This window comes from Scyliorhinus canicula, chromosome 16 (assembly GCF_902713615.1).
Source record: "Scyliorhinus canicula chromosome 16, sScyCan1.1, whole genome shotgun sequence".
NCBI lineage: Eukaryota > Metazoa > Chordata > Chondrichthyes > Carcharhiniformes > Scyliorhinidae > Scyliorhinus > Scyliorhinus canicula.
The window spans coordinates 78,620,789-78,642,350 of NC_052161.1; the positions used below are offsets into that span (position 1 = coordinate 78,620,789).

Genomic DNA, 21,562 nt, shown 5'->3' on the forward strand with positions numbered 1-21,562 from the left:
AAGTCATTTACTTTATTCCGAATACTACGAGCATTCAGGTAAAGTACACTTATGTTGGTTTTTTTACCTCTGTTTTGAATTTTAACATCTCCAGTTTTATTCCTTTTAGTATTACTGGGCCTATTCACTGAGCTCCCCTCAGTCACTGTATCTTGTACTGTCGCCCTTTTTGATTTTTGACTATGTCTTCTCTGCCTTGCACTTTTCCCCTTACTTCCTTTTGCTTCTGTCCCTGTTTTACTACCTTCCAACTTCCTGCATCGGTTCCCATCCCCCTGCCATATTAGTTTAAACCCTCCCCAACAGCTCTAGCAAACACCCCCCTAGGACATCGGTTCCAGTCCTGCCCAGGTGCAGACCGTCCGGTTTGTACTGGTCCCACCTCCCCCAGAACCGATCCCAATGCCCCAGGAATTTGAATCCCTCCCTCTTGCACCATCTCTCAAGCCACGCATTCATCCTATCTATCCTGACATTCCTACTCTGACTAGCTCATGGCACTGGTAGCAATCCTGAGACTACTACCTTTGGGGTCCTACTTTTTAGTTTAACTCCTAACTCCCTGAATTCCGCTTGGGAATTTTTAACCTATATCGTTGGTGCCTATGTGGACCACGGCAGCTGGCTGATCACCCCCCCCCCCCCCCCCGAATGTCCTACAGCCGCTCCGAGACATCCTTGACCCTTGCACCAGGGAGGCAACATACCATCAGTGTGGGCAGAGTGCAAGGGGCTAGCGAACCCTGTCCACATGTTCTGGGAATGTCCAAAGTTGGAGGGCTTCTGGAAAGCTTTTGCAGAGACAATGGGTGCGATCTACCTGAATGGAGACAGGGTCCTGTTGTGTGCGATTGCACCGGCATTTCCTGCAACTCGGAGCACCAAGAAACACCTCGCTATCTATCACCTATCCAGGTAGATCGGGGGCTTCAGCAGGGAACGCACGGCCGAGGCCACATTCAGCCCCGTTCCCTGCACTGAGGAGCTCTGCTTGCCAGGTATACCTGAGCAACCTGGTGGAGTCTCTGCAACTAGAACAGATAACGTTTTCCATCAGAGGTGTGGACGAGGGGCTCGTCTCGAGGGGGAGGCTGTTCATCAACTTCTTTGAGGAGTGGTGAAACGTCTGTAGGGGGAGGGTGGGAGGGATTTATTATTATAATTAAAAGGGGGAGGGGATGAGGGCAGCATGGCTGCACAGTGGTTATCACTGCTGCCTCATTGCACCTGAGGAAGGAGCAGTGCTCCGAAAGCTAGTGTTTGAAACAAACATGTTGGACTTTAACTTGGTGTCGTAAGACTTCTTACTGGCCTCATTGCACTGAGAGCCCGGGTTCGATCCTAGCCCTGGGTCCGATCCTGGCTCACTGTCCGTGTGGAGTTTGCACATTCTCCCTGTGTCTGCGTGGGTCTCACCCCCACAACCCAAAGATGTGCAGGTTAGATGGATTGGTCACACTAAATTGCCCCTTAATTGGAAAAGGGGGGTGGGGGGAATGTGTGTTGGGAGTGGGCTAGGATGAAGAGATGGGCTAGGATGAAGAGATTGAGGTAGTCAGGGTGTGGTTACTGATGGATGATTGTTGCTTTCTCCTTTTTTTCTGTATATACTTGAAAATGCCTCTAATAAAAATATTTTTAAAAGGATATTGAAGCAGTTTTAATGGGCTGAATGGCCTCCTCATATTCCCATATTCCCTGTTTAAAAGAAGATTGAAACAAGACCCGGGAGCATCTGCATTTAAACCCTTGCCAGGGAGCTTTGGTGATGATTAATTAGCAGGACAACATGATCTATCGGATCAACAAGAATAAATGAATTTTGCAGGATACCTACTTGGAAGAGCTGACTTAACAATCCAGCTCTTGCACAAGGCTGTCATAAAAGCATTTGAGGAAATATTTAACTAACATCACATACCAGCCGCCTTGCCCTGATAGGAGTGCATTCCTGCCCAACTCTCTCAACGCTTGTTGCGTGTCCACTGGAGACAGTGCAATGGTTGAGAAGTTACTCATTATCTGAAATATTAAAAGATACAAGAAAGAGCTTTTAGTGTTTGCCAAGAATCTGGAGAGAGCCAGGGGCCTGAGTGGGAGAATTCCAGGACTGTTTCTCAATGCACCTGTTTGTGACAAAAGAGGAAAGCAAAAGATTGCGGGCTGACGAGTGGTTTTCAAACTTCCTCGCTCTTGAGTTCAGCGGTTTGCCACAATGAAAGAAGGAGCATTAATTTCTTTTGAAATTTACTAAATGACCACAAGTCTTCACCTTTCAACCCTCCCTCCCAGGCAGGGTTGTGAGTGGCTGCTCGATTCTGCCCAGTCCTGTTCCAGGATTGAGTTCTGATTAGCTGAGGTATTAGTAATCCCCTCCCTCCTCCCCACCCTTTCATATTATCAGCCAGGGAGCTCGTCTCTTCTTAAAGTGGTTGCTGGATGACTGCCTGTGGCAAGCTGCAGCCGGTGTTCCAGCTTTACTCACACCCAGTTTCCTTCCTTCCTTCGCTACAAACTTAATCCAGCCAGTCCATGATTGGAATATCTACTTCCAAAAATCCAAGGATATTTTTGGCAATCGTGGATTGCAGCCGAGGGGAGAACTGGAATCTGAGGCAATAGGCTCCCTGGGAGATGATGTTTGGAAAAAATGGCATCTTCGGAATAGGAAGTTCCTGGAAAAAAGGTAAGGATTGACAGAGATCCGCATTGTGAGGAACTGACTGTAACTGATCCAATCCGTTAGTTAAACAGGACTGCACTCTATTGCCTTTTAAACCTGCCATGACCAGCTGGTGGACTTCCCCTTTCCAATACCCCGACTGTGGGGCAGCACAGTGGTTAGCACTGCTGCCTCACAGTGCCAGGGACACAGGTTCAATTCCGAACGTGGGTCACTGTCTGTGTCACTGTGGAGTTTCCACGTTCTCCCCGTATCTGCGTAGGTTTCCTCCGGGTGCTCCGGTTTCCTCCCACAGTCGAAAGGTGTCCAGGTTAGGTGGATAGGCCATGATAAAATTGCCCCTTAGTGTCCAGGGATGTGTAAGTTAGGTTGTGGGGATAAGGGGGGGGAGGGGGGCCTGGGTACGGTGTTCTTTTGGACGGCTGGTACAGACTCAATGGGCTGAATGGCCTCATTCTGCACTGTAGCGATTCTATGATTCTACTCTGTGAAACTTTGGTGACAAGGGTCTGGGTCTGAAATCTGTTGACCTGTTTCATTGACACCTCTTTGTAAATGAGTCCAACAGCCCCTGCTCGGCAATAGAGATCCCGGCCTCGTTCTAAAGCACCAGTCAGCCAGGGGTCTGCTGAAGCCTGAACAGACTTTACTGGCTCTCTGGACACGGGCTGGGAAGTAGAAGGGGGTCAAATGATAGTGGAAGACTTCAGGAGGGAAGCCAGCTGTCTTCCTGCCCACCACCACACAATACTTCTAGAGGCAGAAAGGGCAGCGGACCGAGTGTGTGTCAACCAGAGACTGGCAGCCAATTTAACAGCCATTTTACTCCTATTTCGGCCTGGTCCTGCTGTGTGGGGTGACTACCAGCTACATTGATGTGGCTTCCCAGCAGCTTCCTGGCGAGGGGGAACTTTCCTTCTCTGAGGCTGCAGGGTTGCAGAGTGGTTAGCACTGCTGCCTCACAGAGCCAGGGACCTGGGCTAAATTGCAGCTTGGGTCACTGTGTGAAGTTTGCACTTTCTCCCCTTATCAGCGTGGGTTTCCTCCGGGTGCTCCGGTTTCCTCCCACCGTCCAAAGATGTGCAATTAGGTGGATTGGCCATGCTAAATTGCCCCTTGGTTTCCAAAAGATGGGCAGGTTAGATGGGGTTATGGGGATAGGGTGGGGGTGTGGGCCTGGGTAGAGCGTTCTTTCAGAGGGTTGGTGCAGATTCAATGGGCCAAATGTCTTCCTTCTGCACTGAAGAGACTCTATGGTTATATGATTTCCCTCAGAGGGACCCTCAGCAGCAATGGCCTGGCCACCCCTCACAGCTTCAACACCATCGTTGGAGGTTCACCCCATCTGATCAGTTGGGCCTGCCTGGTCTTGAAGTAATTCTCCTCAGTTCTTTGAGGATGCCTCAAAATGGAAGCATCCTCCGTGTCTCCTTCTCTCTCTCCAGGCTCATCTGCAGCTATTGTACACCCGGTGGCACCGCTGAGCCAACCAGAGTGCCGACCATCGGACTGGGTTGGCAACTGTCCTTAATGGGATCCCTCCACAACCCTGCATTTTGCTCAGCTCTCGGGTTTGATCCCAGTGGCAGCATGGTGTGCCAGTAAATATTATTCCGGCCCCTCATCTCAGGCCCTGAATCCACTGGTGCGTAAAGAAAGTGTGAATAAACAAAATGGTGAAATGAAAAGCAGTCCAGGAACAGAGACCCAAGGGCATCACGGTGGCGCAGTGGTTAGCATTGCTGTCGCATGGCACTTATGTCCCAGGTTCGATCCCGGCGCTGGATCATGGTCTGTGTGGAATTTGCACAATCTCCCCGCGTTTGTGTGGGTTTCACCCACACAACCCAAAGATGTGCAGGGTAGGTGGATTGGCCATGCTAAATTGCCCCTTAATTGGGAAAAAAAGAATTGGCTACTCTATATAAATTTTAAACACAAAAAACAAAAGGAACAGAGACCAGGAGTTTTGATAAAGGAATGATTTAAAAAGAGGAGGACAAGTAAATAACACTTAGTAGAATACGAGACCCTGGGTTCTGGGAAGCATGCGGAGTATTAAAGCAGAGAATTAATGCTTGCATGCAGTTAGATCACTGCATAAGCTGCAGTTCGAACATTGCATCCATGTTTTGATCAATTCCGTGTGCTTCTATTCAGGTTTGGCATGAATCTTGGCATTAAGTTAGCCGTTAGCCATTCCTGATTTCACCTCGCTTGCAAGAAACACTTGTAATCTGTGGGGTTATCAATCTGATCATGCACTCTTTTTAGATCATATGTAAGCATGAAATTGAAACGTGTTTTTCTTATAATTATATTTGTCTTTGGGTGGCATGGTGGCGCAGTGGTTAACACTGCTGCCTCATGGCACTGAGGACCTGGGTTCGATCCCGGTCCCAGGTCACTGCCCGCCTGGAGTTTGCACATTCTCCCCGTGTCTGCGTGGGTCTCATCCCCACAACCCAAAAATATGCTGGGTAGGTGGATTAACCATGCTAAATTGGCCCTTAATTGGGGGGGAAAAAAAGAATTGGGTACTCTAAATGTGTCTTTTAAGGGGTTTAAGGGGTTTCTCCCCTTCGCTTCCAGTGCACTCCTCTCCATCATAAAGTTTTATAAGAAAAATGTCACACCTGAGATTTTTGACCCCAAACATGTTTGTTGATCACACCCTCCATAGTAGAGGACAGGTCAAACCTTTCCCATTTGTAGCACTGGAGCCTTGTTGGTAGAAAAAGTCTTGCTGGTACCTGGCGTCAGAGTGAACGGTTAACAGTGATTGACATTAAGATCAGATTTTGAGCACCTTAGGCTTTCCAATCGCTGGGCCTTACCTGCTCTGACTCTCACTGTCTTGCCCCAGTAGAAGCAGTTAATTTACGGACAGGGCAGGGATTTTAAAATGTACGCACTGTGTTGGATCTGCCAGGTTAGATTGAGGAGGATTCCTGAGCCCCAATAAGAGGGCAGCGTGGGTTGGGAGTTGCAGAATGACCCAATGTGCTCCTGTCCAGAGAGTTGGTCTCCCTGCCTTTGATACTTTGACATTTCAACAAACTGATCATAGATAATGTTTCTGATTGGGAGGGTTTCAGAGTTGAACTGTCGAAGGGTTACTTTCATATATTTCACATTCCCCACTCTTTTGAGATTATTAAATAACTACAAATTATTTTTTTTGTTCGAAATTTATTGTCCACAATTCTTTTTTCCGATTAAGGGACAATTTAGTGTGTTCAATCCACCTACCCTGCACATCTTTGGTTGTGGGGGCGAAACCCCTGCAAACACGGGAAGAATGTGCAAACTCCACACGGTCGGTGACCCAGAGCCGGGATCGGACCTGGGATCTCGGCGCCGTGAGGCAGCAGTGCTAACCAACTGTGCCACCATGCTGCCCAATAACTACAAATTATACAGCAGGTCACTTGTGGGTAGAAATTCACTTTCTATAAAAATTCTGCAACAAAGGATTGCTTTCAAAATCCTGAAAAAATATGCAATCTCCTCGTATTCAGAACTTTCTTCGGGGCTAATTTTATTTCTGGTTCTTAAAAGGGACCATAAGACAAAGAAGCAGAATTAGGCCACTCGGCCCATTCAGTATGCTCCGCCATACAATCATAGAACATAGAACAGTACAGCACAGAACAGGCCCTTTGGCCCTCAATGTTGTGCCGAGCAATGATCACCCTACTCAAACCCACGCATCCACCCTATACCCGTAACCCAACAACCCCCCCCAACCTTACTTTTTAGGACACTACGGGCAATTTAGCATGGCCAATCCACCTAACCAGCACATCTTTGGACTGTGGGAGGAAACTGGAGCACCCGGAGGAAACCCACGCACACACGGGGAGGACGTGCAAACTCCGCACAGACAGTGACCCAGCCGGGAACCGACCCTGGAGCTGTGAAGCATTTATGCTGCCCACCATGCTACCGTGCTGCCCACCATGCTACCGTGCTGCCCACCATGCTACCGTGCTGCCCATGGTTGATATTTTTCTCATCCCCATTCTCCTGCTTTCTCCCCATAACAACTGATCCCCTTATTAATCAAGAACCTATCTATCTCTGTCTTAAAAAGGCACTCAGTGATTTGACCTCCATAGCCTTCTGCGGCAAAGTGTTCCACAGATTCACCACCCTCTAGCTGAAGAAAGTCCTGCTCATCTCTGTTTTAAAGGATAGTCCCCTTAGTCTGAGATTGTGTCCTCTCGTTCTAGTTTTTACCTCCCAAGTGGAAACATCCTCTCCATGTCCACTCTATTCAGGCCTCTCCGTATCCTGTAGGTTTCAATAAGATCCCCCTTTTATTCTTTTATTGTACTGTGAACAGAACTGGTACAACAGGAATATACATTATACTTTACTCTGTCCTCAAGTGTGTCAAACTTTGATACGGTTTCATATAAAAGGCCATTAGCAAAAAGTAAAAATGCACAGAAGTGGCGACATGGTGGCACAGTGGTTAGCGCTGCTGCCTCCCAGCACCAGGGGCCCGGGTTCAATTCCAGCCTTGGGTGACTGTCTGTCTGTAATGAGTTTGCACTTTCTCCCCGTGTCTGCGTGGGTTTCCTCCGAGTGCTCCGGTTTCCTCCCACAGTCCAAGATGTGCAGGTTAGGTGGATTGGCCATGCTAAATTGCCCCTTAGTGTCCAAAGATGTGCAAATAGGTGGGGTTACAGGGACAGAGTAGGGGAGTGGGCCTGGATCGGGTCACTCTTTCAGAGACTTGATGGGCCGAATGGCCTCCTTCTGCACTGTAGGAATTCTATGGTTCTAATTGGAGATAGTGAGTTGGAAATGGATTGTGAGGAAGAAGATGGGGATGGGGGTCTGCTCCCTGAGTGGCAGGATGTGATGAGTGGATGTTTCTGGGAGATTGCCACTCTCTCAGCTGTTAATCATGTATATTACTGTCTTGAATGAAGGAGAAGTAGAATTTGGCTCAATATTGCTGGTGATAGTACTGGGGAAACCAGTTGTGGTAAAACATGGAGTGGCTGCTCTGTCACCATCTTCCAGCGCAGCCCACGCGGTTCACTGTTGTGAAGGGCACTTCCTCAGAATCCCTGATATGTACCCTGGAATGAGAGCAGAGATCATCATGTCAGGCAGTGTACTAACATTGATCATTTTGGACCTTTCTGTTCTTCTTAACTCTCTCTTAAACCAGAGAGTAGTGGGGGCATGGAATGCACTGCCTGTGGAAGTAGTTGAGTCGGAAACATTAGGGACCTTCAAGCGGTTATTGGATAGATACATGGATTACGGTAGAATGATGTGGTGTAGATTAATTTGTTCTTAATCTAGGACAAAAGTTCGGCCGAAGGGCCTGTTCTGTGCTGTATTTTTCTATGTTCTAAACACTCACAGGTGAACATGATTGTCCAGGGGCCCCTCCTCCACCACCCTGCCCCTCAAAGCATTAATTAAAAATATAACTGGTGAACCGGGGAGGTGTTTTAGACTATTTGATGTTTCAGGAGTTAGTGGAAGTGCTGTACTGGAGGAGTTGGGAGAAATTGATAATGTCTGAAGGGAGGGGTGCTGGATATTTGGAAGGGGTTGTGTGTTTCTGTAAGATCTCTTTGACGGATCCCTTCCTCTCAATCAGGGTGTGTTTAGTAACAGTAAGAAATCTTAGACCAGGTTAAAGTCCAACGGGTTTGTTTCAAACACTAGCTTTCGGAGCACTGCTCCTTCCACATGTGGAGTTTGCACATTCGCCCTGTGTCTGCGTGGGTCTCACCCCACAACACAAAGATGTGCAGGTTAGGTGGATTGCTAAACGCTAAATTGCCCTTTAAGTAGAACAAAATAATTGGATCCTCTAAATTTATATTAAAAAATCAAAACAAATTGTGATTAAACGGGCTGATAAAGCACTCCAGCCCCCGACAGTGCCCGCATGGAACTGAATGCCTCGACCGTGCTGGCACCAGAGTGTGTGTGTGTGCGTACGTGTATGCTTTAAAGGTTGTATGAGTGGGCGGGGCAGTTGAAGGCTGGATAACCTGGCATCCCTACTCCACAGCTCAGTCAGCATCTGTGGAGAGAACAGAGAAGGTACCTTTTGTCAAAACAGTTCTGTTAAAGTGTTCATTCCCTGAAAAAGAGCTAATCTGCCCTCCCCACAGGTGCAGATTGAACATCCATCTCCTGGAACATTCAGACAAGTTAATTGCCCCCTGAGGTGTTAGAGATCGGAGTGCCAGGTGCGAGTCAGGTCAGCATTTCGGTCAAGTCTGAGTTGATACAAAGAACTTCTCAGATAATTGGTGACGATGTACTGAGGAACGGTACTAAGAAACATTTCTTTTAATTTTGCACATTGCAGATTTTTTCCAGTTTTAGCTGTGCCCTGAATGATCTGATATGTTACAGTGATGTCTCTTGTAAGATTGAGCTCACAGATTTAACAAGCATGTGTCTTTTCAAAGCTCATGATCCCTACATCAAACCATTTAAGATGCCCATCTAGCCTTATAATCCTGACCATGTGACTGAGGCTGAATGGTCAACACTGGCCTTTCTCTTGATAGCAAAACCTTTGACTTTTGAGTAATTACAAACTTAATGATATGTGGCTTTTTGCTTATAGTGGTGAGACAGGAATCATCCAAGAGGAAAGTGGTTCTGACCAAAGTGACCCTCCTGCAAAATGACTCGCAGTGTGAGGACATCCTGTCCGATCCAGCTAACAGCGATAACGGTATAGCCAAGACAGGAATTCCTGAGGACAACCCAGCACAGCAAACTAATAATTATACGGCACTAGCCAAGTCTGGATTCCGGAGCTCATTCTCTGAGTATGCTGCAGTTAATGAGCCACCAAACTGCATGCTGAAACTATATAAATCTGAATCGGAGGACTCTGGAGTTGAACTACCGAGTGGAGCAAACTCTCCCTCTACCCCTTCAGGATCCGAACAGAGTTTTGTTGTACATCGGAGAGAATCATCTTGCGACTCTGGGATGGCTATGAGCATTTTGTCTTCGTTTCCTGCTATCCAGCACTGCCCTTTTCCAGCCGACAGTCGAAACTTGGACAAGTGTTCAAAAATAGATGAAAAGGCTGAGGGGAATCGAGAGGCCCCGGTAAAGGTCAAGAAGTTACACTCGGCCTCTGCCAATTGGAAAAAGAACAGTAGCGCAAACAGAAATATTAATCAAAATCCTACCATTATAGACGAGGAAGTGACACAGCCCAGACGTGTATCACTTGTTGAAATAGTGATTGCTGACACCAATTCACAATTATTTGAGAGCGATACAGTGGATCATGGAAATGAAACTCAATTAGACCAAGAGACATTGAAAAGACGACCATCGAGTGACAGTCTAAACGACTACATGGAGGAATGTTGCAGATTAAGTCAGGTAAGAGACAGCTAAGTTTTTTTTTTTTTTTTTTTTTTTTTTTTTTTTTTTTTTTTTTTTTTTTTTTTTTTTTTTTTTTTTTTTTTTTTTTTTTTTTCATATACACCTTCCCCAAAGTTCACAAAGATTAGTTTCAGTAATGACTGAACAAGATGCACAAGGAGCAAGAACGTTGAAATGAATTGTTTTCACCATTTGAACCACCTGGGAAATTTAGGAAATCATGAGGCAATGAAATTGTAAAAGACGTAGAACTCAATGGTCGGAGGAGGGTGGGGGTGGAGTTGGGTGTAACAAATGAGGGGGTATAACCGGGGAGGGGGGTATAACAGGACGGTGGTATAACGGGGGTGGGGGGGGGGAAAGAGTATAACTGGTGAGGGGGGTGTATAACCGGCTAGGAAATATTAGATGGTGGATTACAGGGCAGCGTGGTAGCACAAGTGATGAGCAACGTGGTTTCACAGCACCAGGGTCCCAGGTTCGATTCCCTGCTGGGTCACTGTCTGTGCGGAGTCTGCACATTCTCCCTGTGTCTGCGTGGGTTTCCTCCTGGGTGCTCCGGTTCCCTCCCACAGTCCAAAGACGTGTAGGTTAGGTGGATTGGCCATGATAAATTGCCCTTTGTGACCAAAAAAGGTTATGAAGGGTTATTGGGTTACGGGGATGGGGTGGAAGTGAGGTCTTAAGTGGGTTGGTGCAGACTCGATGGGCTGAATGGCCTCCTTCTGCACTGTATGTTCTATGTAACGGGTGGTGGGTATAAAACACTTTGCACTGCAGTCTGAGATTTATTTCGACTCTGGTATATGGATGTTCCTTTGGGTCCTAATGGGTTGTTTTTCAATAACTCAGTTGGCTAACACAATGCAGGGACAGCTGGGACTTAATCTAGCTGTTCTGAGGTGAACATCAGGGCCCTCTGAGCACCCACCGGGAGGAGGGGGCACAGGGTGCCAACCCAGGAAACGCCTAGTCTCGCAGTCAGCAGCCCCATAGCCCCAGAGGACATCCGCCAGTGGTATCCAAGGCAACTGGACGTGGTAAACAACAGGCTGCCTCCACCTTGATGTGCATCCTGAGGCCACTCCTAGAGGCAGCGGTAGAGCAAGGAAAGCTAAGCACTTTGAGTATCACTGAGAGGGCACTGGGGGGGCAGGTGGGGGGGGAGGTACGTAGGGAGTATGGAGGGGAGTGTGCAATATGGGGGAGGGAGGGGAGAGTGGAGCAGTGGTATAGACTTGTTTTTTAGTATGCCACCTCTGGCTCTTTGCTCTTTGTTCTGTGAAGCGGACCAACCACCAATCCCATCCCCTGGACATGGGGTCCTGCCCCCCCGCCCCACCAAGGCACCCCCCTCCGTCCCCAGCACGCCCTTCCCATGCACATCCGGCTGCTAACCGGACCCTGCACCCCAGACACCCTGAACAGAATGTCGGCAAAACCCGGCCGCGGATTTATGCCCGTGGCTGGGACCCATCTCCTGTGTGTTTGGATGTTGGCTGCTGTGTTTGTGGTGCTGCCTCGCACAGTGTCCAGGCATCAAGGTGTGATTGGGATGCTAGGCAATAAGTCCCACATGCTACATGGCACGCCCACCCACGTGGATCCACTTGGGATGTGTGAAGTGCACACTCCACTACGATTGCCAATTCCCTATTCACAATAGCCTTCAGCTGCATTGCCAGAGCCTTCTGTGGTCAGTGGGAGTTACGGGTGGCCGGTAGAGCAGACAGGCAGGGACTAGGGTTGACCCCAGAATGGGTACACATGATCCAGGCCTTAACATGGAGGACCTGTGTATGGTACCCCCCCCCCCCCCCCCCCCCCCCCCCCACAAACCACCAGCTCCGGCACCATCCCCAGCCATGGCAGCTCATACCCCGGTTGCCCCCCACCCCACTCCAAGCAAAGTGACAGCGAGCCCAGTGCACCCGGTTTCATTGCATGTGAACGAAGATGGCTACTCTCCTCCTCGGATCCACGCAGCAGCCCGTCCGCCAGGTTCACATTTTTCAAAAGGAGTACTAATCAGCGCCTGTGTGCCCACTTGCTTGGGGGGCTGCTGGATCATAGGAGGGTGTTGGATATGGGGTGGTTTCCGTTAATTGTACAGTAATGGGGCTTAAGTGGTGATTATTGGTTTCTTGCTACGCTACAGCGGGATCCTGATTTCACCTACGAGAACGGGCCAGTTGCAACAAAAATGGTTTGGCGCTCGGCACGGTTCTCGTTTTTTGGCGCCTCCCATTATTCACCAGCTTCATCGCGCTCCTGATCGAGGCCACTGAATCTGAGTCCTATGATTCAGCTAATAAAGGCAAGTATACCATATGCCTTCATAACCACTGCATTTACCTGCTCTGCTACCTTAAGGGACCAATTACATACACATCAAGGTCCCTCTGATCCTTGGTGCTTCCCAGAGTCCTGCCGTTTATCATGTATTCCCTTGCCTTGTTTGTCCTGCCCAAGTGCATCACCTCACATGTATCCGGATTGAATTCCGTTTGCCACTCATCAGCCCACCTACATCCTCCTGTAATGTAATGCCGTTCTCGCTATTTACCACCCCACCAGTTTTCGTATCATCCATGAACTTACTGATCAATCCTCCCACATTCATGTCTAAATCTATTAAATAAACGACAAACAGCAAAGGCCCCCTAACTGATCCCTGCGGGTACTCACTGGACACAGGCTTTCAGTCAGAAAAACACCCCTCAACCATCACCCCTCTGCTTCCTGTCACTCATCCATGTTGGATCCAAATTTCCTTGGATCCCGAGGGCCTCGCTATCAGTCTCCCACGTGGGACCTTATCAAAAGCCTTACTGACGTCCAAGTAGATTGCTTCAAATGCATCTCCCCTCATCTACACAACTGGTCCCTGTGTCTGCATGAATCCCACCACCCAAAGATGTGCAGGGTAGGTGGATTGGCCACGCTAAATTGCCCCTTAATTGAAAAAATAAGAATTGGATACTCAAATTTATTTTTTTAAATCTACATACCTCTACAAAAAATTTAATCAAGTTGGTCAGACAGGATCTCCTCTTAACAAATGCCTGCCTCTCCAGATGCAGATTAATTCTGTCTCTCAGAATTGCTTCCAATAGTTTCCCCACCACTGACGTTAGACTGACTGGCCTGTAATTTCCTGGTTCATCCCTTTGTCCCTTCTTGAATAAAGGCACCTGCACCTCTCCTGAGGCCTGAGAGGAATTGAAAATTATTGCCAGCGTCCCTGCTATTTCCTCCCTTGCCTCACTCAACAGCCTCGGATTCATTTCATCTGGAGATGTTGTTGTCCGGGGAAGAGACAAAGCAGAACACAATCAGCAGTGATCAGCGATGCTCACTTGACACTCGCAACACAATCTACAGCTCAACAAATTTGTTCCTAAGTCTGTCATTTTTATGTCATGAGTTTACTAGATTTGATATCCATGGCAATGACTTGATTTGTTCAATGATACTATCTGCTTCAAATTTTTCCGCTCCTGTGATACTTTGATATGGATTGCGAACAGCAACTGTCTCAAATTTTGTGAAAATGATGCGTCATGCAAGGAATATAACAGTACCCCTTAATTTCCCCAAATCCAGTAAATAAGGAAGGATATTGCTGTGTATCGTCAGCATCATCGATCACAGTAATATGGGATCTTCCAGTCTGAACCCCAACCTATCAAAGGTTTACTCGCCTTTTGATGTGAATCTGTTTAGGGTGATGTTTTGTAGAGTGCTGGTACTGTGATCATTCCCTAAACTGGAATCGAGAGTTGCTGTAATCTTGGGTCACTGTCCGTGTGGAGTTTGCACATTCTCCCCGTGTTTGCGTGTTTCACACCCCCACAACCCAAAGATGTGCACGGTAGGTGGATTGAACACGCTAAGTTGCCCCTTAATTTGGAAAAAATGAATTAGGTACTCTAAAATTATATAACAATATAAGAGTTGCTATAGTCTTGAAGAGTGCCAGTCGCAGGAGTGAGCGAAAAGATGCAAAACCGACCAATAGTAAAGCTGTCCTATAGTGAGCAAATAGGTCTTGAACTCTGAAATCCATCGGCCCCACCTCACGGGTGGATGTTCCAGCGAATCGATGTTCCAGCGAATCAAGGAAAGGATGGGGAGACGGTAGATTTAAACTTTTTCTTCATCATCCTTATTGCCAAGTAGTTGTATATTTTCGATCAGGGATCTATGCAGAAATGACACTAAGTTTTACATGTGTAACAGGTTCCATTCACTGTTTTAAAATGTCTGCTCCATGCATCTAAAAGCTTTCAGCTTTCTATGGTTCACATCCAGACTTAACCATTCATGCACAGTGAGCATAGTAAACAGACTTTCCTGAATATCCCCAATACCTTTTTGACTGTCTTGTCAATCAAGTATTTGTCTAGTTCTGCCTTATGATTTTCAATGACCCTGACTCTCTGGAGAAGAGTTCCATAGACTCTCAACCTTATAAGAGAGAAAAACCTCTCCTCATCTGTCTTAAATGGGTGACTCTATGGGGGTGATTCTCCGAGCGCCGGGCCAGAGAATCGCCGCAACCGCGCCCTGACACCGGCGAGCGATTCTCCAAGGTGCAGAGAATCATCGCCATTTACGTTGGCACGGTGCGAGCCGTGGGCCACTGGAATCGGCGGGCCACCAATTCTCCGGCCAGGATGGCGAGCAGCTGCGCAGATATGACCAGAGTCCCGCCGGCGCCGTTCACCCCTGGTTGCTGCCGGCGGGAACTCTGCGCTAACGGTCGGAGGGCAACCTGTAAGGGAAGGGGGGCCTCTGATGGGGGCCCACAAATCAGCGCAGCCGGCCCCTGAACACTGACGCCATGTTGAGTTGGGGCTGGCGCGCTGAAGAAGTCCCCCGTGCATGCGCAGGTTGGCGCGGCGCCCATTTGCCGCCGGGAAGGGAGGCTGGAGCGGCGTGAACCGCTTCAGCGCCGTACTGGCCCTGTGAGCGCCAGAATTCGTCGTCCTGTGCCCGTTTCGCGTCGTCGTGAAACGCGACGGCGTTCACAACACGCGAACACTTCGGCTCCATTTGGGAGAATCACCCCTTTTAACATGTGTTCTCTAGTCCTATTGTCCCCATAGCATCCACACTGTAGATTTCCCCTCGGGATCTTTTTATGGTTCAATAAGACCGTCTCTCGTTCTTCTAAACTCTAATGGATACAAACCCAACCTGTCCAACCTTTTCTCAAAGGTAGCACCTTCATCCCAGTATAGAATTCAACCACCAGTGGCCAGGTGTGGGCCGAGGCTGGATTTAAGGACCCACTGTCGCTGGGTCAAAATCCTGGAACTCACTCGCACTGCAGTGAATGGTAGAACCCTTATACAGTGAATGGTAGAACCCTTTAAGAGTATTGAAAGTCAGAGAAATCTAGGTGTACAGGTTACTGAAAGGGGCAACACAGGTGGAGAAGGTAGTCAAGAAGGCATACAGCACGCTTGCCTTCATCGGCCAGGGCATTGAGTATAAGAATTGGCAAGTCATGATGCAGCTGTCTAGAACCTTAGTTAGGCCACACTTGGGGAGTACAGTGTTCAATTCTGGTCGCCACACTACCAGAAAGATGTGGAGGCTTTAGAGAGGGTGCAGAAGAGATTTACCAGGATGTTGCCTGGTATGGAGGGTATTAGCTATGAGGAGCGGTTGAATAAGCTCGGTTTGTTCTCACTAGAACGACGGAAGTGGAGGGGTGACCTGATAGAGGTCTACAAAATTATGAGGGGCATAGACAGAGTGAATAGTCAAAGGTTTTTCCACAAGGTAGAGGGGTCAATTACTAGGGGGCCTAGGTTTCCAGTGCGAGGGGCAAGGTTTACAGGAGATGTATGAGGCAAGTTTTTTTTTACACAGAGGGTAGTGGGGCCTGGAACTCGCTGCTGGAGGATGTGGTGGAAGCAGGAACAAAAGTGACGTTTAAGGGGCGTCTTGACAAATACATGAATAGGATGGGAATAGAGGGATACGGATCCAGGTGTAGAAGATTGTAGTTTAGTCGGGCAGCATGGTCGGCACAGGCTTGGTGGGCCAAAGGGCCTGTTCCTGTGCTGTACTTTTCTTTGTTCTTTGCGCGTGTACCTACAACAAATAGATGGCAGCGGTTCAAGAAGGCAGCTCACCATCACCTTCTCGAGAGCTTTTAGGGATGGGCAATAAATGCTGGCCTAGTGAGTAAAGCCAACATCCCATGAAAGAAAAAGGACATAATTTAGAATTGAGGAGGGAGAGGGGAGGCTGCTTCTCCTAGCTCCACATTCCGCATCTTTCATAAACTTATTTGTTCTGACCTGCAGAGTTCGCTCTGTTAGGATCTCCCGTTAGACTGCACATAGATCGAATTTTCCTGAAACCGGCATTCCATGGAATTCACAGGAGCCGGAAACAGACGTTGGGCCTAATGCTTCAGGCATGAACCCTGGCGCTGAATTCTTTCATAAATTAATTCTTGGAATGTGGCTGTCGCTGACTAATGTTTGTTGCCCATCCCTAATTGGCCTTGTTCGCAATGTCTCGCTAGGCCATTGGGGCTGGTTTAGCACAGGGCTAAATCGCTGGCTTTGAAAGCAGACCAAGGCAGGCCAGCAGCACGATTCCATTCCCGTACCAGCCTCCCCGAACAGGTGCCGGAATGTGGCAACTAGGGGCTTTTCACAGTAACTTCATTTGAAGCCTACTTGTGACAATAAGCGATTTTCATTTCACAGAAGTCATTTAAGAGTCAACCACATTGCTGTGGATCTGGAGTCGCATGTAGGCCAGACCAGGTAAGGACGACAGATTTCCTTCCCTAAAGGGCATTCGTGAACCAGTTGGGTTTTTATGACAATTGACAATGGTTTCATGGTCATAATTTGACTTTTATTTCCAGATGTTTATTGAATTCAAATTTCCCCATCTGCCAGGGAGGGATTTGAACCCAGGTCCCCAGGGCATTATCCTGGGTCTCTGGATTACTCGTCAGTTGCCAATATCACCACTCCACTGCCTCCTCAATCTTTTACTGCACCAATATGGCAGCTGGTGGATTTCCAGATTGTAATGAGCGTGTGCTTCCTGTACAAGATTTAGGAGGCTGGCTCTGCACAGTCGAATACCTAATCTGCACAGTTTGAGAGTTCAATATCTCTGCATGAGTGCAGGCTGGAGATGGCAAGTAGAGGAACTTTGGCAGGTTTTGCAAATTTGCAGGATTGGGTTTTTAAGACTCCAAAATCAAAGCCATGGCAGCAAGGTGGAAGAATGCGAAAGATAAGATAAGGAGGAATGTTAGTGTTCTCCGAGCTTGGCTTTTATTAAGTGTGGGAGGATGGTGAGGAGATCCAGCTTTTACTTTCTGGGAAGGAATGACTCAGACACCGCAGAGATTTCCAGTTTTAACATGAGGCAGAGAAAAAAAATGTGCAGGATTGCTGATATAAGAATTGAGAGAACACAGCATTTGCTGTTGGGCCAGCAAAGTTAAGGTCCTGAGAGCTCTGCAGCATTTGAAACAAACCCTTGAGTTAGGAGTGAGTAAATGCGTGTCCCAGCCTTACATTTAGCCTGACTGTGGCAGAGTGCGACAGTAAAATGGCCTTTCATCATTAGCGCTTTTTGTAATCACCAGGTTTAAAGTAAATCTATCACGAGCCGTCCTAGAGCAGTACGTCAAAGCCAAGCATTCGGAGGAGATGAGCAGTTTCCTTCATCACTAAATAGTTCACATTCCTGTCATTTTGGCTGAAAAGGGGAATGTCTTTTTGCAGAGGGTGTTGGCATTGTTTCTGTGGCAACACACCCACCTGACTCCATGGCTTGCTGTGGAGGATTGACCTGTTTCAGTGGATTTTGTCAGATTGTGGTAAAGCCTGTTTGGGTGGGCCCATTCAAACAGCTGTGATAATTAAAATGAAATCCACTTTAAATGTAAGATGAGTCTCGTGGATGAAATTTCCAACTACTGTGAGACAAAGTCACTCAACGACTAATGATTGCTGAGGTGTGTCTGTTAGTTGGAGCTGTACTAGAATCATATATTGAAAACAAACAGAATTTTACATTGAGGGCAATTTAGGTGCAAACTGAGTCCATAATACCCTGAGGAGAGGCAGCGTATTGCAGAGATCTGATGACTGCCATTATAGTGCCAAAGGCCAGAGGGTTTTAACCAAATTCTATGTTTAAAATTTGTAGATTAAATTTGACCTTCCAGAAAGTACAGTAGAGATTAGTGTTTTTGTGTACAATAAATGAGGTGCCTCTATATACTTGCCATTATACTTGCAATGTATGTATATGATGCACTGTCAATTACAACGAGACAAGAGTAGAGTGTAATCGAGGCTTTATTACGCAGAGATGTGTAGCCTCCCACAGCAGCTGCCAAAATGGCTGCAGCTCGGTGAGCCCACACATTTATACTCTGCCTACTGGGTGGAGCCAGCAGGCAGGGATCTACGCCCGTACCTGTAGTACAAGAACCTTACCGTAATACACCTCGTATGCAATATATATACAACAGTGGTGACTACCACATTCACCCCCTGTTTAAAAAACATTTTAAAAAGCCCAGCGAGGGCGGTGGAAGACTAGTTACAGGTATAGGTTAACATTTTTAGAAAAGTTTACAAATTCAGACGATCGGGCGCCTTGATCCTCCGTTGTGAGCGCCGCAGTCCTGGTAGCGATGCAGGCGTCGGCTCGGGCGCCGGTGACTCCGGGAGCGTGTCTACCTCCTCTTCATCCCCGGGTGGGACCAAGGGGAGAATGAATCGTCCTGGAGTGGGGGCTGTGGTGAGGTGCGCTGGGGGGAGGAAGGGTGGTGCCGGGGTGGGGTGGGGACCCAGCTGGCGCCAGGTCCCTGAGGGAGACTTGTGTCTTGGTAGCCGTCGGGGGGCTCGTTGAGCTTACCAGGGTGATACAAAAACTCGTAATTGTAGGTGGAGAGCTTCATCCTCCACCTCAAGATCTTATCATTTTTGATCTTGCCCGGCTGTGTGTTGTTGAACATAAAAGCGTTGGTCAGTGAGGAGAGTGACTCTCCTGCCGGCCGGCTAATGCCTCCAATGTTGCACAGCTTCTAAGGTGGCTTGGGCCTCCTCCTCAACGGAGGAGTGCCGAATTTTGGAGGCATGGAGGGTGCGTGAAAAGAATGCCAGGGGCCTGCCTGCCTGGTTCAGGGTGGCGGCTAGAGCGACGTCTGATGCATCGCTCTCGACTTGGCAATGTGCATCGCGGCCTTGGCAATGTCGGCCTTGATATGGTTGAAGGCCTGGTGAGCCTAGGCTGTCAGTGGGAAAACAGTGGAGTGAATGAGTGGGCGGGCCTTGTCCGCAAAGTTAGGGACCCACTGGTCGTAGTACAAGAAGAACCCCAGGCATCGTTTGAGGGCCTTGGGGCAGTGGGGAAGGGGGAGTTCCATGAGGGGGCACATGCGATCGGGGTCGGGCCCTCGAACTCCATTTTGAACCACCATAGCCGAGGATTGCCAATGGATTAGTGCTGAACACGCACTTCTCCTTGTATGTTAGGTTGAGGAGTTTGGCGGTGTGGAGGAATTTGGAAAGGTTAGTGTCGTGGTTCTGCTAGTCATGTCCGCAGATGGGTGATGTTATCCAGGTACGGGAAGGTGGGCCACAGTCCGTACCGGTCAACCATTCGGTCCATCTCCCGTTGGAAGACAGAGACCCTGTTGGTGGCGCCGAAGGGAACGCTAAGGAAGTGGTAAAGGCGGCCGTCTGCTTCAAACGCGGTGTACGTGCGGTCTGCCTTGCGAATGGGGAGCTGGTGGTAGGCAGATTTCAGTTCCACTTTTGAGAAGACCCGGTACTGTGCAGTCTGATTGACCATATCAGATACGCGTGGAGGGAGGGGGTACGCGTCGAGCTGTGTGCGCCGATTGATGGTCTGACTGTAGTAAACGACCATCCTGTTTCTCTCCCCAGTTTTCACAACTACCACTTGGGCTCCCGAGGGGCTGTTGCTGGCCTCGATGATACCTTCCCGTAGCAGCCGCTGGACCTCAGACCTGATTGAAGGTCCTGTCCTGGGCTCTGTACCATCTGCTCCTGGTGGCGATGGGTTTGCAATCCGGGGTGAGGTTTACAAACGGAGAAGGCGAGTCGACCTCCAGTGTCGTGAGACTGCAGACAGTAAGGGGTGGTAGGGGCCCGCCAAATTTCAGGGTTAGACTCTGGAGGTTGCACTGAAGTCCAGGCCGAGTAGCAAGGCAGCGCAGAGATTGGGGAGGACGTAGAGCCGGAAGCCGCTGAACTCCATGCCCTGGATGGTGAGGGTGGTGGTGCAGTACCCCCGGATCGCCAAGCCAGAAATATCTCACCGGGGAGTTGATGCCGCGTGGACAGGAGGTGCCTGGCGTAGATTTTGTCTGCTGAGTGTAGTTCTCCTTCAGAAGCACCATGGCCTCGGCATAGGTAGGCGCGTACCGGATGAGGGGAAAGATATCGGAGCTCGGCCGCATTATACAGGAGCTTCTGTGCCTCTGAGGGTGGTTCTATCACAGATCCGGTGTATGCTTCAAAGCAAGCTAGCCAATGTGCGAAGGCCGACTTGGCATTGTCTGCTTGAGGGTGCAGCTGCAAGCGATCAGGCTTGATGCGGAGATCCATCGTTGTAAAATCTCTGCGTAATAAATTGCACTATCAATTATGACGAGAGTAGAGAGTAATCGAGGTTTTATTACACAGAGATGTGTAGCCTCCCGAAGCTGCTACCGAAATGGCTGAAGCTCGGAGAGCCCACACATTTATACTCCGCCTACTGGGCGGAGCCAGCAGGCAGGGATCTACCCCCCGTACCTGTAGTACAGGAGCCTTACCGCAAAACACCTCGTATGCGATATATATGCAACCGTGGTGACTACCACAGTATACATTTAGCCAAATATTCTCTGGTGCTCACAGTCTGAGGGTCTGCCCAGTTTTCAGCACCTCTGGTTCACTGACAGAAAGGTCTTAGACAGCGACCTTCCCCCATTGCAGCCTCCGTGGAGGCTGTCCCAAGCCTTAGTGCGTAGTCCTGGACTTCAGAACGTGCCCACGTGTGCAACACTCTGACAAGGACATCTTTGCACCGGAAGACCAACAAGTTTCGGGCAGATCAATGAGCATTATTGACTGAGTTGATAATCCTCCAGTAGTTGATGTTTGTCTCGGTGTGCATCCCTGGGAAGAGCACATAGAGTGCAGAAGGAGACAAGCTGAGGAGTGACAACACTATTTTTAATCATTTACACTGTGCTTTCTCCAGTTTGCCCTTATTTGCTGGGTTGAATGATTTTTTTTTTCTTCCCCCCCCCCCCCCCCCCCCCCCCCCCCCCCTGCAAGCTCCTGGAAAGTGTCTACTTTCTGATACCTCGTCCACTATGTATGAATACAGTATCCAGACTGAGCATTCCTGATCTCGTGCTGCATCGTATAGTGGTTGATTCCAGCCCCACAGACCTTGGAGCTC

At 48.6% G+C, this 21,562-nt stretch overlaps 1 protein-coding gene across 1 annotated transcript in view; it reads left to right on the forward strand.

Moving 5' to 3' along the window:
• Nucleotides 1-2,381: 2,381 nt before the first annotated feature.
• si:ch211-250c4.3 (uncharacterized protein LOC100535981 homolog) overlaps nt 2,382-21,562 on the forward strand; it is a 50,572-nt gene continuing 31,391 nt past the window's right edge. Inside the window, exons 1-2 of the mRNA XM_038773911.1 lie at nt 2,382-2,686; nt 9,300-10,078. Coding sequence (XP_038629839.1) covers nt 2,635-2,686; nt 9,300-10,078 — 831 coding nt within the window. The 5' untranslated portion in view covers nt 2,382-2,634. The remainder of the gene's footprint in view (nt 2,687-9,299; nt 10,079-21,562) is intronic.